This window comes from Girardinichthys multiradiatus, chromosome 1 (assembly GCF_021462225.1).
Source record: "Girardinichthys multiradiatus isolate DD_20200921_A chromosome 1, DD_fGirMul_XY1, whole genome shotgun sequence".
NCBI classification, from domain to species: Eukaryota; Metazoa; Chordata; class Actinopteri; order Cyprinodontiformes; family Goodeidae; genus Girardinichthys; species Girardinichthys multiradiatus.
The window spans coordinates 44670274-44688368 of NC_061794.1; the positions used below are offsets into that span (position 1 = coordinate 44670274).

Consider the following 18095-nt stretch of genomic DNA (forward strand, 5'->3'; position numbering starts at 1 on the left):
GTCATGTGACTGTCCAGTTAGACTTAAAAATGGCTTCTGAAACATTAATTCAACCTGGAAAGACTCACATAACGGAGAAACAACAAGAAGACGGTAAAATAATTTATTAATGAAAGATTATTTCTTTGGTGCTTGGACCCCTGAGGAAGATGTAAATGGTGAGGATGAAGTAGGTTTGAATAAAGATCTTAGGATTAGGTACGTCTTCCCCCCGGGATCCGATCCTGGTGGTGGCGTAGGCCTTGGTATGGAAGGCCTATGGTGGAGGAGGGTCGAAGCTCAGCAGGGTCCTGGAGGTGTACAGTTCCTGGAGCGACAGTAGACTGCAGCCAATCACCTTCTCAGCAGACCGAATGACACGCTGCAGCCTGCCCTTATCATTGGCTGTAGCAGCGGCGTACCAGATGGTGATGGAGGAGGTGAGGATGGACTCAATGATGGCTGTGTAGAAGTGCACCATCATAGTCTTTGGCAGGTTGAATTTCTTCAGCTGCCGCAGGAAGAACATCCTCTGCTGGGCTTTCTTGATGAGGGAGCTGATGTTTGGCTCCCACTTGAGATCCTGGGAGATGATGGTTCCCAGGAAACGGAAAGATTCCACAGTGTCAATTGTGGAGTCACAGAGGGTGATGGGGCAGGTGGGGCTGGGTTCTGCCTGAAGTCCACAACCATTTCCACTGTCTTTAGAGCGTTGAGCTCAAGGTTGTTCTGGCTGCACCAGTCCAACAGATGGTCCACCTCCCATCTGTACGCAGACTCGTCACCATCAGAGATGAGTCCGATCAGGGTGGTGTCGTCTGCAAACTTCAGAAGCTTGACAGACTGGTGACTGGAGGTGCAGCTGTTGGTGTACAAGGAGAAGAGCAGAGGAGAGAGAACACAGCCATGGGGGGAACCGGTGCTGATGGTCAGGGAGTCAGAGACGTGCTTCCCCAGCCTCACGCGCTGCTTCCTGTCAGACAGGAAGTCAGTGATCCACCTGCAGATGGAGTCGGGCACACTCAGCTGGGAGAGCTTCTCCTGTAGCAGAACTGGGACGATGGTGTTGAAGGCAGAGCTGAAATCCACAAACAGGATCCTGGCATAGGTTCCTGTGGAGTCCAGGTGCCGGAGGATGAAGTGAAGGGCTAGGTTGACTGCATCATCTACAGACCTGTTGGCTCTGTAGGCAAACTGCAGGGGGTCCAGGAGGGGGTCGGTGATGTCTTTTAGGTGTGAGAGCACAAGGCGCTCAAAGGACTTCATCACCACAGAGGTCAGGGCGACGGGTCTGAAGTCATTAAGCCCTGTGGTCCTTGGCTTCTTGGGAACAGGGACGATGGTGGAGGACTTGAAGCAGGCTGGCACATGACATGTCTCCAGTGAGGTGTTAAAAATGTCTGTGAAGACTGGAGACAGCTGTCTCCAGTCTTAGGTAACATTGTTGATACAGATTTTATTTTTTTATTGTTACCACTAACATGCCACTATAAATCTGCATGCTAGTAAGTCTAGTTCTTGAAAAACCCAAAATGGGAACTGGACTAGAGAACTGCAGCCAGAGTACCTCTTAAAATAAACTTCATGAAGATTTTGTTTTGCACTTGCTGCAAAAATGGCGTTATGATAATCTAATCAACAGGGAATAAAACTGAATCCGTTTTTTCCAAATCTGACAACTAGGTTTCTGAAAGAACAACTTCTTTAACTGAAATATTGCCTGAAAGTGCAGATTCTTGATCCTGCTGACAGATACCGCTAAAGTTACCGCCACACTGCTGATGAGCATATTTCACCAATGATTTGGCAGTTTTTCTTCACAGTATCTCTCTCCTACCTCAGTGTTTTATGACACAAGTACATGTTGGCTTGTGTGTAGTTGTGTGTGCTTGTTTCTTACCATGAACAGCTGCAACAGCAGCACCAGCAAAAGCAGCAGGCATTAGGCCGCTGGGAATTCTGGGTAGTGGTCAAGCCCCGGGCCTCTCCTGCCCCGCTCAGAGCTGAGGTCTCGCTACAACCTCCCCCCATGGCCAGCTCACCTCCTCGCTCGGCTGGGATCGGACCCGTGTACTGTACAGAGACAGAGATCCACTGTGATTTTCACCTCTACTACGGCAACATTTTAGGAAAACAATTTTATACCCAGCATTCAGCTGACTAAAATTAAAATATGAACTCAAACAAAAAGTTGTTTTAAACACATTTCCACAAGTTTCCTCTTTTATTTTTACTTCAAAGACCACTGAATGGTACACTATACAAGAGTCTATTTAAACATACGTCTGATCGAAGCAGACTAAGAAAGAAAAAAACTAATATTCACATTTTGTGCAGGTGGTTGTAAGTAGAGGTTCAGTGTGCATAAAGAAAAAGCAACAGATAAATCCAACAGAGTAAACAAATTATTAAAAAATTAATTCAAGCTCAAATTGGCTGATCAAACGTTTAAGACTACGCCTTAAAAATCCAAATCTGGTAGAGCATGTGCCACATATAAGGAGGCTATTGGTCTTCACTGTAGCCATTTGAGCTGCAACTGCGACATCAGGACCTTTGCTGAATCTCTTAAACTATTCTCTCTCTGCCTCCTTCCTGTGCAAAGACTGTGAAAAAACAGGCGGCTAGATTCATTAAAAGTCTTAAAAGTCAAACTCTGTCAGAGAAATATGTCCTTCCTGTTATTTTCTGTCAGTCAGTCACCCTGTCATGACCCTCCGAGGGCAAAGGCAAAAAGGCTTTGTGTCTTTAAACATGGCAGGTTTGTTGAGCTGCACAAGCAAGGCCTTTTGCAACATCGGAACTAGACTTGTGGTTTCCATGTACAGGATCTCTTGGGGGAGGTGTGAACAAGATCTGCAAGGTTTGGGAACCTCTGGTTTTGTTTTGGTTATTTTGCAGATGATGTGAATCTGTTGGTATTTTCAAATCATGAGCTTCAGTAGGCACTACAGCAGTTCTAAGTAAAGCGTAAATAAGTCAGGGTGAGAGTCAGCACTTCCAAGTTTGAGGCCACGGTTGTCAACCTGACAAAGATGGAATCCTCAGAGTGGAGCCCATGTCAGCCGAAGTATGTCTTTCCTGTGATAAGACTGCCCCATGGATGCCTCCCTGTGGAGTATTTCCAAGAATATCCCACTGGGAGTAGACCCTGGGACAGACCCACAACTCTGGAGGGTAGATTTTCCTTCTCTGACCTGAGAAAACCTTGAGAGCCCCATGACAACCTGGTGAATGTTGTTGGAGAAAGGCATGTCTTGGTTTTCTTCCTGGACATGCTACTGTGCTGTTTTTGAATTTTGTCTCACACTTAAATGTTACAGATCATTAAACAACAAAAGCACATTTGTAATCAGACAAAGATAAGTACAAAGTACAAAATGTAGTTTTCAAACAATCTTGTCCAAACTAACCTGGCTCTGTGTGAAAAAAGAAATCCCCTCCTAAACCAAATTACTGGCTGTGCCTCTCTTGGTGGCAACTACTACCATCAAGTGCCACAACTAAAAATGACTTTGTTTTTGTATGTGTTCTTGAATTGCTTTAGATTGGGGAATGATATGTTGCTTTGTGACATCTATTAGCCTACCTCATGCTGTCAGACAGGTTCTATTTAACTGATTTCTATATTGTACAGGTCTGGGAGTGATCAGGCCTGGCTGCGACAATTACTTTTTTACATAACCCCTTACTCTTGTTATTTTTATCTGACAACAAAATGTGTTTAATGATCTAAAACAGATAAATGAGACAGACCCTGAAATATCCTGAATTCAAACTGTCATTTTAAATCATTTGCAACTTTTTTAGAGTATTCTGGCGATAATAAACGCAAATAAATTTAATGGAGCCTTTTTTTGGCTAAAATGATCTTGTGTCAACAACACCAGCGAGTTAAAAACAACATAACGTTCAGCTAAAAACGATATGAGGCAACACTTTAATACTAGCACCTAAACTAGCTTAACACCTGACTCAAATGGCTGAATTAGCTTCTTGCATTCAGTCAAGTTCTACATCGTCCTACTAATGATCAAATGATTTATTTAGGTGTGTTGAAGCAGACCGACATCTAATAGTAGCAGGACAACGACCCCTGAGATCCGGAGTTTGACATCGCTCCTCTAGACTGGGACATCCAACAATCTTTGGAGACAAAACAAAGGAGCTAGAAGTTTAAAAGATGTGTAAGACCCATGCCCACAAAATGATTCAGAAAAAAAGCACTGCTAAATAAAATAATGAACATGGGAACATAGAATGCAGGGGAAAGAAAAGCTGTCTGCAAGAGAAATGGAGATCTGTCTGTGGTAAAGAATCAAAATCACAACTACATGACTTAAAGGCAGTTCTTAGCAATTTAACCAGCTTTAAAAGGTTTGAAGCATGTAAAGCTGCTCATCTATAATGACTTTAGTTTCAAACCAAAATAACCTAAAAACGCATTGAAATAACACCATTTAAGATTAAACCACAATTAAGTTTAAGTTTTGCTTCTCTCATTTTGTAAACAGTCACTAGTTTTTGGATTGGGAGGGAAGAGATACTGCGATTAAAAAGAAGAGGGTCAGTAAAGAGTGAGGGTAACACACAGAGATAAGAGAGAAGGTGTTAGCAAGAAGACGAGTCTAAAAGAGGAACAAGGAAACAGGAGATTTTACAAACAGGACTGGAGAAACAAATGAGAGAAACAGAGACGTGATGTAACACAGAGGAAGTGAAAGAGAGTGGGTATGGAAACAGACTAGGCAATGTGATGCATCATGTGATTGAGCTGTGATCACACATGCAAACACACACACAGATCCTAATGCATACAGATGGATTTTGGAATATGGACTCAGTTGGTTTTGTTCAGTATCATTAAAAATATTTGTTAAAAAACAGGATAGAATTGATCTCAGGTTGGACAGCATGATGTTGGTGATATAATTGTGCATCCTTTGCCAAATGCATATAAACTGCATTACACAAGGACAAGGTAAACTTCTCTGTAACATACCAGAGTTTTACTCCATGGTTTCTATCAGCAAACATTGATCTCTTTGCCAAATGGTTAAGACAGAACCACACACAGCTGCAGTCAGTGGGAGCCATTGTGCAGAAGTACAGAAGACTTCCAGAAAGGTGTCAGGTATCCCAAGCTAAATAAAAAAACATCCAAGTTTTATTTTATAGAAGTGAAACAACAATATTTGAAAATAAGCGCAATACGACCTAAAGGTTCAGAACAAACTCCACATGAAAAAGTCAAAAAACCAGAAACCGTCAGTCTGGTTGGGATGTTGCTACTTCAGGTTATAAAATCCACTGGCACAGGAACCAGTATCTGCTTTCAACTTTAAATCCATCATATACAGCTTAAAGAACCATCTTTATTAGTAAGCTTGTAAGGAGAAACTACATAACTATTCCACAACACCATGGATGGATTTTAGCCCACTCTTCATTCCCTCAACACTGCTGTGGTTTGTTGAGATTTGCACACATAGATTTGCTCCTGCGTTTGGGATCAGTCCCGTTTAATGGCTCAGTGTGGGAGTGGGGTCAGCTCATGGAAGGGTTGATGATTTGGGCTCGTTCTGCAGCTACAGGACCCAGGCTCCTTGTCATTATTGATCAAGAGATTGCAAAAGACATGAAAGGCTAAACCTCAACCTCTTTGTATTTCTGGATATTTGCGGTAAGATTTAAAAATTTTTTAAACGTTGTGACGACGATATAACATTTCTTACTATGTCCTTTACTTTAAAACACTGGAAGTTAAACGGGGTGTACTTACTTTTCACCATGACCGTTTAAGCACCAGTGTATGATGAAAGTTGGTTTTAACTGCAGCATGTAAGCGAATACCCTATGTAATATGGGTTAAAGAGCCCAAATCAATAAAACATAACCAGAAAAACTGAGTAACTCTGGAGCGTAAAGTCTACAAGCGGGGACATCCTCTTGTCACAAGTAGCTTCAATGTTTTATAACTTTGCTCTTCGAAGCATGAAGGAAAAACGTCTACTTGATGTCCAGCAGTCAGTGTGTATCTGGGTGTTTGAATTCAAACGAACACCTACTACAAGTAGATAGGGAAACGCCTGTACTGTGCAGCCATTGTGAAAACAAATAAAAACAGGGAATCAAGGTCGGTATCATAACACTGCACAAGAGAAACAGGTGAGAGTTTTCTTTTTAGTTTCCATTTAAAACAAGACCACCAACGGTAGAGCTGCTGACAGATGTAGCGTCTGTGTCAGTTTACTTACTGCAGAAACACACACAGACCGGCATAAAGTCAAACATAATCAGTCATGTTTAGGTACACACACACACACACACACACACACACAGTTTACCTGATATGTCAGAGAAAAGATAGGACACTCCCTTACCTTCAGTTATCACCCACCCCATCTTATATAACTCAGAAATATATTGCTGCCCTTGTGTATGTGTGGAAGTGTGTGTGTGAGAGTGTGTGTGTGTTTGTCAGTGAGTGTCCGAATGAGGGCAAGACTGGACAAAAAGAGGATGAACTTATCTCTGTAAGAGTGACTGATCATGGAAACATTGATTACAAGGTTTTAAATAACAGAAAGAGAACTAAATAAAAAGACAACAACATGAAAAACACATTGGGATGAAAACAATAAAGAGAAACAAAAACTAGATAAAGAATGGCAAACCAGAAAAGAAAAATGAAAGAAATAAAATCTAATGTAAGTAGATGGATCACTTCCTCTTTTACTCCATGTGGCTTTTTAGTGCGCGTGTATTTAATGGGATCTGGGTTGCTGTATTAATCTGATTACATTGGATGACATTTAAATGACTTTGAGATAATGTGAGCACCAAAAGGTAACTAAAAGGAAAGATAATGACTTAATTAAAAACATAGCCTACCTGTAAGGAAAAAGAAAGACAGCTGCGTCTTGTGAGTAGAAACCCAGCTGATCTTCTAATGATGTCATTCTGACTTTTCTGTCCCCTGAAATCTCTACAGGATGCAGGTGAACACATGCACAGGCCAGCCACAATAATACAGCCACTGATAAGTAGGGCTATGCAACTAATTGCTACTAATTCATTTTCAAAGCTAAACCTCATGAGTGCGGTCTTCTTTTGAAAGGAGAAGATGGCAGAAAGTGGTGAGAAGAAGCGCTGAATCGTTCTCCCGCGGGTATGAAGTGATGTGTGGTCGGTATGAAGCATCTAGTCGTAGACGACACCATTTTATACATGGAAGAAGTCCAAATGAAAACAACTGAACATTTTGGTTGTGATTCCAAGCAGAGACATCATTGTGCAAACAAGACATAGAAAGTGACTGGGATTTATGAAATATATCGTGCCATAATGTAAAAATATCAATAGGATCTTTTTAGCAGCTATTTTAAAATCATATTGTGTTATTAATTATTAGTTGTAACCAACAAATTAAATAAAATTACATTTCTTTATTAATTCCAATAAATTCCAGTTGCAATTTTTCATTGACGATTGTTAAAGTTTTGTTTATTTCTGCATGATTTGCTGTTCTGCAAATGAAATAAAATGCCTTATTTTCCCACAGTCCATCATTTTAAATTACATTAATATATTTTTCATAATTAAGCAGCCCTTCTGACAACTCTGGAAGATCAGCCTATAAATGCACCTGGTAGAGGGCGGGAAATAAAAGGAAGCACTTTGACATGTCATACTAATAAAACAAAGTATTTGTCCCATAAGTGAAATCTGTTTCATCAAGCTTTATGCAGATTCTCTTAGCATGACTTGTAAAATAAGTATGTTAGAACTATGAGACCCAAATATGAAGGGGCCTGTATAAGCTTGACATGAATTTATATTGAATTAAGAAAGAAAATAGTTCTTGAGTTGCCCTGTTGCGTTGGCAGAGTAAATCAATAAAGGCTGTTTAAGAAGCAACCCGACAACACAGGAAGAAGCATCAGAGGGTTTAAAATCCTCCACCTCCTTCTGGTAGACAAAGAAACAAAGACACGGAGGCAGAGACTTTGAGCTTAACACAACTGGCTAACCGTTAGCCACTAATAATGCCAAACTTTGATTATTTCTCATTCATCATCTAAAACCAAGAAACTGCTGGACTGTGAATGTCCGGGGTCATTGATCCACATGAAAGGAGAAAGGCTTGTGTTGTCTGGACAAATAAAAATGCTACTTTAGCTTAAGTTCATTTTAGCATCTTGTATTCATGCAATGTCTATGGAATGCTGGGATCTGTCAGTAAACTAGGGGTTGGGCCCAACTTGTGAACTTGCAGCATGTTAGGTGGTGTTTTCATTAGAAAGCTAAAAACTAATGCATCAAGTACATCAGCAGCAACTGATTTACAAGACATTTTAAACCATAAGACCTGCAGGTTCAGGCATAATTTGAGCATCTAATGCCGGATTTATGGTTCAGCAGTGTCGACAATTATTTACAGACAACAGCGCCATAAAACAAAAAATAAAAAGACATTTAACAGAAATGGATCAGGCAGCATCAGATCAAACCAAATTCATCTGCGTTGTTTGCATCAAATGAAAACATGTCATGTAAGGAAGAGACACACACCAGCATTTACAGTGTCTACAAATAGACTTGATGGGAGAATCTGAGGGCACCCTCATTTTGTCTGTCATTTTTGTTTGTTTGCAGTCCCTATTTGTTTGCAAATGATACACAGTTAAATCCCTATGGGAAATATTCTGACTGTAAGGCAAACAATAAACCTACGAGAGAGAACAGAGAACCCTTTGTTCCAGAACAGGATCTGAAAGTGTCCTCCATATTACTCGTTTTTTAGCCAGTTTCAAAAGTATAAATGCAAACTTTTCTACTGTCCTCAGTCTTTAGATATGGAGCATGCAAAAACAACAGAAGTAACGGATGGATGGATGGATGGATGGATGAATAGATAAATGGATGGATGGAAAGATGGATAGATGGATGAATGAATGAATGGATGAATAGATAAATGGATGGATGGATAGACGACAGACAGAAGGATGGATGGATACAGGGATGGATGGATACAAAGATGGATACATGGATGGATGGATGGATGAATGAATGGATGGATGAATGGATGAATGAATGGATAGATGGATGAATAAATAAATGGATGGATAAGTGGATGGATAGATGATAGATAAACAGATGGATGGACAGACAGACGGAAGGATGGATGGATAAATGGATGGATACATGGATGGATGGATGGATAAATGGATGGATGAATGAATGGATGGATGGATAAATGGATGGATGAATGAATGAATGGATAGATAGATAGATGGATGAATAGATAAATGGATGGATAAGTGGATGGATGGCTAAACAGCAATCACCTTAGTGCTGTTGAACTGGTATGCCCCCTGTTCCTCCGTGCTTTGGCAGCACAGATGGAGTCATACCACGCCAATAAAGCAATATGAAATTTAAATGAAGAGAGAGACTGACAGTCGGAGCCTTTTTTTGTACAGCGTGTCCATCCATCCACCAGCTCACACACATTCCACACACAGCTGCAGCTAACAGCAGGCTTCAAGTAATGAAGCGCTTATTTTCAGTTTAATCTGAGAGATTACAGGTCGATAATCTCTCCACCTCATCACCAACAGTCCACAGACTGTCCGTGTGTATGTAGGCTCACAATCACAGATGAAAACAACTGTAGGAGTTAAGAGAAAAATATTTGTATTCTTTCATACATTCAAATAGCTCAAGAAGGATTATGGTTTTTCATCCACAACAAACATACTTGTGTGCTGTTCACAAAAAAGCTAACAGTGCATAGGCTTTTACTAATGATCTATAGAAAATGGAAGTACCCAAATATCAGTGGACACTGAACTTAAAACATGTTTCAGGTTAAACATAATTTAAATTGCTTTAATGCAACACAAACCTGGCTACAAGAAGGTGTAGAACACCTGCTAGCGGTGTTGGATCGAGGTCGGATCACGTTCACACCATAAACAAACCGCTCCAGAGTTTAAGGTTACTTTATTGATACCTCTAGGTAGATTTGTGTTACAGTGGTTTAAAATATTCACACATTCATGCAAACATCTTAACACAACCATTAATCATTTAGTAACTGAAGCTGGTCCTTGATCAACAACTCCGGTCAGGATCAGACTTTTTCTCCTCCTGTTAAATGTTTAAAAACTGAAATCTCCAACTTTTTTGGTGTGTCAATGCATCAACTAACATGATTTTCTTTCATATCTTTGTATTTAGTAAAAATCAGATACATTTAGGTTTTATTGTAAATGTTTGTTACATTTGTTATTTTCTTAAAATTGACATGAATTAGGCTGTAGGTGTTATAGTCCTGAGCAAGAAAATCCAATGACTGTCTGATCGGTGCTTCTCCATCAATAAGACAATAAGACAAACCTTTCCCTGTAGTTTCCTCGGACCTAGCTATGACAAGTACATTTTCTGTTACCTTCACATTTTAGAGAATCAGCTGTTAACAAATAATGCTTTGACACTTTTTGAAATCAGAAATAAAGTTTGCAAATAGTGTCTTACAACATTAGGAGAAAATGTGATTGAGTTTATTTATGTTAAATATGGCAGTGACTTTGGTGTGGGCAGGTGGGGCGGTGGAAGTCCATCCAAATGGCCAAATGGAGTGCAGGTGTACAGAGCAGGAATGTGTGGAAAATATAACAGCCTACCAAAAACTACCAAATCTACATCCAAACTTGCTTTTGCAATGCTCTAATTTCACACACTAATTTTCCTGCAATTGCTATTCATACATAATGTGCAGCCATTGTTGGTAATATAGAAAATGTCTTAAACATTGTAGTTATTTTTCTTGCTCTTGTTTTACCAAGCTGACTGGATGTTGGCAAGTGAACATCTTAAAGAGTTTTTACAATCAAACTGTTGTACCAAGAACTAAGCTTTCCTTTTGATCTTTTGACTCAAAACACTTTTCCCCTCCCTGCTCACTTTAGTTGTCCAACTGAAGTTTATAACCTTCACAAGTTAAATTATTCGTTTCTCCAAAATGCAGCATCATTCTCAAAACAAAAGCTGTTGTCCCAAAACAATGAATGATTTTATGGTTTTTATAAGCAGATGTTGCACTGTTCTCTTCTGAACATAAAAGCCATTTAAAGTAGCCAGTTACTGCTACACAGGATTATTGTATTCTGCTTCCCTTAGAATTTCACGTTTCTTGTCTCATATTTTTTTTCAAAGACTACAGGTATGTTAGTCAGAGCCAAATGTGGTGAAGCTCAGAGGAATAAATGGTTGTAGAAGGAATGAGGCTTCTCCAACCTCTCGCCCTGACATGTTGGGCTCTGACAGAGTTCTGCTGATGTCCCATTAACACACTCACACTGCACTGCTTTTCTGCTTGATCTGTCTTCTACACTGTTCTCTGAAAATGTCCCACAGACCCCTCGCTTTCACACTCCCACTTTACAGCAGTCACACGCTGAAGCAGTAAGTGGTTCTATAAATCCAGCTTAACGGTGCACCGAGGTGACAGACTTGATGTTTTTCACCAAAGGGCTGCGCCAACAAACCATATCAGCGTCCAAATTCATCTCCAGTCCTTTTAAGGAGAAGTGTGTTTAAACACATGCTCTCTTTGACTAAATGCATGCAATTAAGCGGCAACTTCTCACACCTGCATTCAAACTTATCAGACTTTAACATGGGGCAACATGCACACAGTCCCCTCTAGACTACAGCTACAAAGCCAGAGCACTCAGGCCAACACAAGCTCTTTGATTCCATTTCAAATACAAGAGGTGATATAGCAAAAACAAAAAAAAACTGTCAAGCTAAAAAAAGATGCATTTCAACCAAATAGAGCTAACGCATGCCATTTGGTGATGTGGAAGTTGAGGTTACACAATCTGGTGGCCATTTCCTGGAAGGAACCATCAGCTTTAACATTAATAACCCAGAAAGTAAACACTCTGTGTTGTCATGGACAACCCATCATATTTTAGATTTTTGAAGAAAACCAAACTGCATCTTTGGAACGTTTTAAAAGCTGTGACCCAAGTGGCCCACGAAGGATAAGCAAAAAGAATCAGACAGTAGCTGATCGAACATGCCTGATATGTTGCATGTGTGGTGTAATTCTGATTGTATCAGCCATTAAACGCTAGACTGCATGTCCTGCAAAAAACTGTTTCTCAAAAACTAGACTTTGGTAAAAAAAAAAAAAAAAAGCCAGATGAGAATTTCTACAATTAATTACAGAAGAGTTCTGAGCTAAAGTAAACTAACGAAGCTACTAACAGACAGCACAATTTTCTACTACAGGAGCGTACCAACTCATTATCTGTTGAGCTATAAGGTCAAAAACGGTCTTATTTGGGACAGTAGTCGCTGAACATGAAAACTATTCAGAGGCAAAGCTCACCAGAGACGAGATGATTCAAGCCTGGGCCAACGAGGGTTTACTGAATGACAGAACAAACAGGTCTCTCTTTTTATGTTGTCTGCTCTTTAACCAGCGCTGATTCTGTCAGGCGACATGCCTTTCCTTCAGCAGAGAAGGAAGAGACGGGAGGCGGCCCAAAGCAACAGGAAAAGATGGGGAGGGATGGAGACACCGAGGCAGGAAACAGAGGTATTGTGACACACAGTGCTTCTTGGTTTTTTCATGAAACTTGATGAATCAGACTGGGTGTCCACAGAAACACACACCCACACATATCCAACCCCATCAGCCAACATGATGTGGGCTCAGTTAAGTTTTGTTTGCATTAATAAAAGCAAATCAGCCAAAAAAAAAAAAAACTCAAATCTGCATCAACATTCCAGGTTGCTCTGAACTTGGACATCGTTGGAGCTGAGTCCAGTCTAGACTTGTTAACGTTAGTGTCTTTCACATTCACGGAAAAATGAATAATCTCTCATATCTTCATGCTAAGGAAAAGCTCTGAAATCCATGCAACACGTAGGAAAGGTTTTCAACAAATATGACCAGTTGGTAAGTTTCATGTGAATTACCCCTAAAACTGGCTCAAAATAATAGGAAGTGTAAGTGGATACCCTATAGTCTACATCTTTTAACCACTGAAAATCTTAAGCTGCTGGTGGGGGAGTATTTGAAGCTGATGAAAAAAGTTTTTATTTAAAATTTTATATCCCTCTAAATCCCCCACTGAAAGATGCTTTACTGAAGAAATATGTAAATAAAAGCCACATCCCCTGTGCTGAACAAGCTGAAAAAAGTACTGACAGAAAATCCAAATGACAACACTAGAAATAAATGAAGTTATGCAAGTATTTTTACAAATCTGCTAAAAAGTGCAAAGATTTTTATCATAAGCTGATATTCAACACAAACTGTGGAACCCACAGCTTCACTGGGACTTCCTACCAAATGAACAATTAAATGAACATGTATTAAAATGTATTAAAATGTACATTACCAAGCTCTGAACAGCTTAAAATCATGTTATTCAATTGGTGTCACAATGTATACATTATATGGTGCTTTATAAGAAACTAGCAGCATTTATTAAGTGTTTGGTGATGCAGGATAATGCATTTAATGAAATTTGTTATATTTGGTAAGAGCTGCAAAATGTATCAATTCACAATCACAGTATCAATGTGTGTCGCAAAGGACTGCTTGCATGCAATGTTTAGTTGGTTATTATACGTCAAAGGACGTGCATTAATTCTCTGAAAGCCAATAAACTATCGGGTTAGTTGAATAAACTTTCACTTCCCTTGATGCACATATTTGATATAGATTTAAACAAAATATCTAGGCTGACAATAAGTATTGTGATGTTATAAAACAATGAAATCACAATTACTTGTCTTCCTAAAATAATGCAGCTCTTCGCTCCTGCAAACAAGCAGGCAAAAAGGAAATCTGATGTCAAGGAAACAGAATAAATACGCACAGTGTAACACCATTATATGCACTTAAGGCTTGCCATATAAACCCAATTCAACTGAGCTCATATCCCTAGAAAAGTGAAACAGCTCTGAGCAAAGCTAATTAAAAACAAGCAGCTGTATTTTTAACCTCTGGTTGTCATTATGACCAGCGATTACTGGATTACCAACTCAAGTAACAGCACTGGTTTCACACTGGAAAGATGTGAAACCAGGGGTGAAACCAGGATGAATGATCCATGGAGGACATTCGTTGCGGCTCCTTATACTTAAGGAATCTGAAACTGATCACATTTTGTGACATTTATTGTCTAAAGTTGGTAGAATATCTATTATAGATGGAGTCAATTCTTTGTGTGATCAGAGCTGCTCCAGCAGCAAAAAACAGACCTAGCTAAATATTAGGTGTCAGTGATGGGCCCATATAGTCATGGCTTTTTAATGTGATTGTCTTTTGTAACAATAAAAGAAAAAAACTGAGAGAAAAGTACAGAAAGTAGCTATGCAAACTTTGTTTTCATGGGTGTTGAAAGCCATTGAAGTTTCACAAAGAACTCATTTGATGAAAACAGGAACAAGAAAAGAGAAAGAGGTGCAGTAGATTTACCAGTACATCCGCCATGCCGTGAGGGTGGGCAGTCTGTTAGCGTGTGAGTCGTCAGGGATGTTAGCAGGCTGGACACATGCATGCCATCCCCCCTTCTTCCTTGCACCTCTCCTTAACACACACACACACCCACACACACACACACACACACACACAAGCGTGAACACACGGGCAGAAGAACGCACAAATGGGTCCGCAGACATGCATTCACGCAAAATTTCCAACACAAGCGCACACAATGCAAATTTATTGTACAAATAATTTTTAAAAATGATTTAAAAAAAGCACTCCACACGTAAGAGCGAGCACACACACACAGCAGCATATATAGCAGCCACATGGACCAAAATCCCAATGGAGATGATAAGAGCATGAACACCAGCACAGCACAGACACACACACACACACACACACACACACACACACACAGAGAGAGAGAAACAAGAGAAGAGAAGAATGCTTCAGTGAATGTGTGTCCCAAATCTGACCTTGAACTCTTCAATGTTCAATAAAACATAATAATTTACCTTTAATATAAAACATTAAAATTCAAACAAACCTTGAAAAAAATAGAAGCTGGTTCAGCACTTTACTTTTACTTCAATGAAACCAATTCATCTTAAATACACACTCCTAAACAAGGCTGTGTTTCCAGTACTAGTTAAATAAATCCCTAAACTTCAGACAATACATTCAATAAGAGCACCAGCATCAGGCTTAATAAACAAAGTTGAAATAATCATATATAAAACCAGAGTTATATCCCAAACCTAACCCCTAGTTTTAGTTGTTCTGAATACATTTCTTTCCTCCCAGAGACCAGTCCAAGGATCCTTCAGACTCTAAATTTACAGATAATGCTTAGAAAGCATTAAAAATGTTTCTAAGGACGAGAGTGCATGAACATCAATTTCATTTAGTGTCTTGCAAAAGTATTCACACCCTTTAAACTTTTTGTTGCATCTTAACCACAAATTGTACCAAATCTTATTGGGATTTCATGTGATAGACCATCACTAACTAAAACACAAGTATGAAGTGGAAGAAAAATTATGTTTTTCCAAATAAGCTTTATTACTGCAACCCATCAGGCAGCCATATTGGATTATGTGTTTGCTTTCGGTGGAGAACCTTCAACTTCAGGTCAGACTTTCAACTTCAGGGGATGTTAAAGTTTATTTTTCCAATTTGGAGCTCAGAAATCACGATTTGGTCTACAAATGAAATGCACCAAAAGCCCAATGAGAATATCTGGAATGTGCCAAAGAGCACATCCCATCACCGTCTAGGCAATCAGAGAATAGTCCATACTGTAGGCCCATTAATCAATCCTGTGATCAAATACAATGTGTGATACTTCGTTTTCCAGCCAACATATAAACGTAGACAACATTTTAGGGTGAACATAAAAGTGGACATTCAATCAAATACTGCATGAACAGAAACAACTTAGGTCATCGTGTACTGGAAAATGTTCTGCATAGCTTTTTTTTCTGGAAAACCGTTTAAAAAACCGAACCTTTTAAAGCAGCTGCCTTTTAGATATCTCCTTGAAGATAGTTCACGATTGACATCCCCATCAAATGACTAACTTGAATTCCACATTGAAACCATGAGACAGAGATTAGTAGCAAGGCTGGTGCTCCTCAAGCCAATTAGCTTGAATAAGGAAAACTAATAAGGCTAAGAAGTCATTTTGAGGGAAAAGAAAGGCTGTCAAACCAAAGATTTACTGCTACAAAATTTTAATTGTTCTGGTTAATTTAGGACTTTTTAAAACCTTTTCATCTGAGTGATCACTGATTGAACTAAAGTCCTACCCTAAGATGACAGATACTACGGTTGTCATCATGATCTTTCTTTCCTTTTCAGGAAATGTATCAATCACATAATGTGATAGAAAAACATGAAAATACAGAGTTTCATTAACAATAACACACAAATACTGATATATACGAATAAATAAAGTTATGGCGAGTCTTCTGCTGCGGACTTGACAAATACATTTCAAATGGTTAAAATTTACACTACCAGATGCACAAACCCAAATAAAAGAATCAAATCCAATATCAGGACTTTAACAGAATACTTGATGAGTTTGAATAAAATATAAAAATACAAACAAAACTGCATATTAGAAAATAATAATAATAAATAAAGAACAATCCACAAGCTTTTTCATTGTATAGCTGTTGCCTAATAGAAAGCTTCTTGATGACACAAAGGAGAAGTTGCCTTTTTTTTTGCAACTTTCAAAGGTTAATTATCATGATTCTAATGTTTGAAATTATACACGTTTATTAAAATGACTTTGGCATGTATCCGGGATCTCGTTCTTTCGGTCATGACCCAAAGTTCATGGCCATAGGTGAGGGTAGGAACGTAGACCGACCGGTAAATCGAGAGCTTCGCTTTTCGGCTCAGCTCTCTCTTCACCACAACGGACCGGCACAGCGCCCCCATTACTGTGGCAGCCGCACCGATCCGTCTGTCGATCTCCCGCTCCATTCTTCCCTCACTTGTGAACAAGACCCCGAGATACTTAAACTCCTCCACTTGAGGCAGGAACTCCCCTCCAACCTGAAGAGGACAAGCCACCCTTTTCCGATTGAGTACCATGGCCTCGGACTTGGAGAAGCTGATCTTCATCCCAGCCGCTTCACACTCGGCTGTGAACCGCCCCAGTGCATGCTGTAGGTCTTGGCTAGAGGGGGCCAGCAGGACCACGTCATCTGCAAAAAGAAGAGACGAAATCCACTGGTCCCCAAACCAGACCCCCTCCGGCCCTTGGCTGCACCTAGAAATCCTGTCCATAAAAGTTATGAACAGGACCGGAGTCCAACATGCACCGGGAACAGGTCCGACTTAGTGCCGGCAATGCGAACCAAACTCCTGCTCCGCTTGTTCAGAGACTGGATGGCCCCTAGTAAAGAGCCACCAATTCCATACTCCTGGAGCAACCCCACAGGGCATCACGAGGGACACAGTCGAATGCTTTCTCCAGGTCCACAAAACACATGTGGACCGGTTGGGCAAACTCCCATGAACCCTCGAGTACCCTGTAGAGGGTACTGATTCTTCTATTTAAACTAATAATTAAAACACATTGGTAAAAGTTTTTACTGGGGCTGAAGGTTAATTAGGATGTTCTTACGATGTTCTACCTTGGAACAAATGCATAAAGGACCTCGCTGTCCACAGTGAGAAGCAGATCACTGTAAAAGACCCCTTCCCGACAGACTGTGGCAGAGCTGGACCCTCCTAGAAGTTAGTAGGACGCTACAGAGCACCTTGGTCCAGACGTACATCATTTTTAAAAGGAATATTCCCCCATATGTTTTTATTTTTATGAAATATTACGACCAAAAAGTCCTGGGTGTATCAATGGATGGGTTAAAACATTAGAATGTCCGACAGGGGGCTCGTTCAGCACTAAATTAGTAAAATTCATTCATTTTAGTCTGTAGTCCAAGTTTTCTTTACTTTTTTTTACTTTACTTTATCATGCCACGGCAATGTACTTTTTATGTTTTTTGTCATAAACTTTGAATTCTCTTGTTGCTGAAATGTGTTACATAAATAAATTTGCCTAACATTTATCAACGTT

The 18095-nt window shown here is 39.8% G+C and overlaps 1 protein-coding gene and 1 long non-coding RNA gene across 7 annotated transcripts in view; one reads left to right on the forward strand and one right to left on the reverse strand.

Moving 5' to 3' along the window:
- rgs19 (regulator of G protein signaling 19) overlaps positions 1–18095 on the reverse strand; it is a 38101-nt gene that overhangs the window by 9923 nt on the left and 10083 nt on the right. For 2 of the 6 annotated variants that reach the window (XM_047361803.1, XM_047361812.1), the window contains exons 2-3: positions 14489–14599; positions 1880–2052 (exon numbers count right to left, since the gene is read on the reverse strand). In XM_047361803.1, the coding sequence (XP_047217759.1) occupies positions 1880–2052; positions 14489–14503 (188 nt within the window). In that variant the 5' untranslated portion in view covers positions 14504–14599. Of the gene's footprint in view, positions 1–1879; positions 2053–12385; positions 12511–14488; positions 14618–18095 lie in introns of those variants that run through there. The other 4 variants (XM_047361792.1, XM_047361799.1, XM_047361807.1 and 1 more) reach the window with 3 other exon arrangements.
- LOC124866147 overlaps positions 12478–18095 on the forward strand; it is a 77118-nt gene continuing 71500 nt past the window's right edge. Inside the window, exon 1 of the long non-coding RNA XR_007037735.1 lies at positions 12478–12595. This is a non-coding gene — a long non-coding RNA (uncharacterized LOC124866147). The remainder of the gene's footprint in view (positions 12596–18095) is intronic.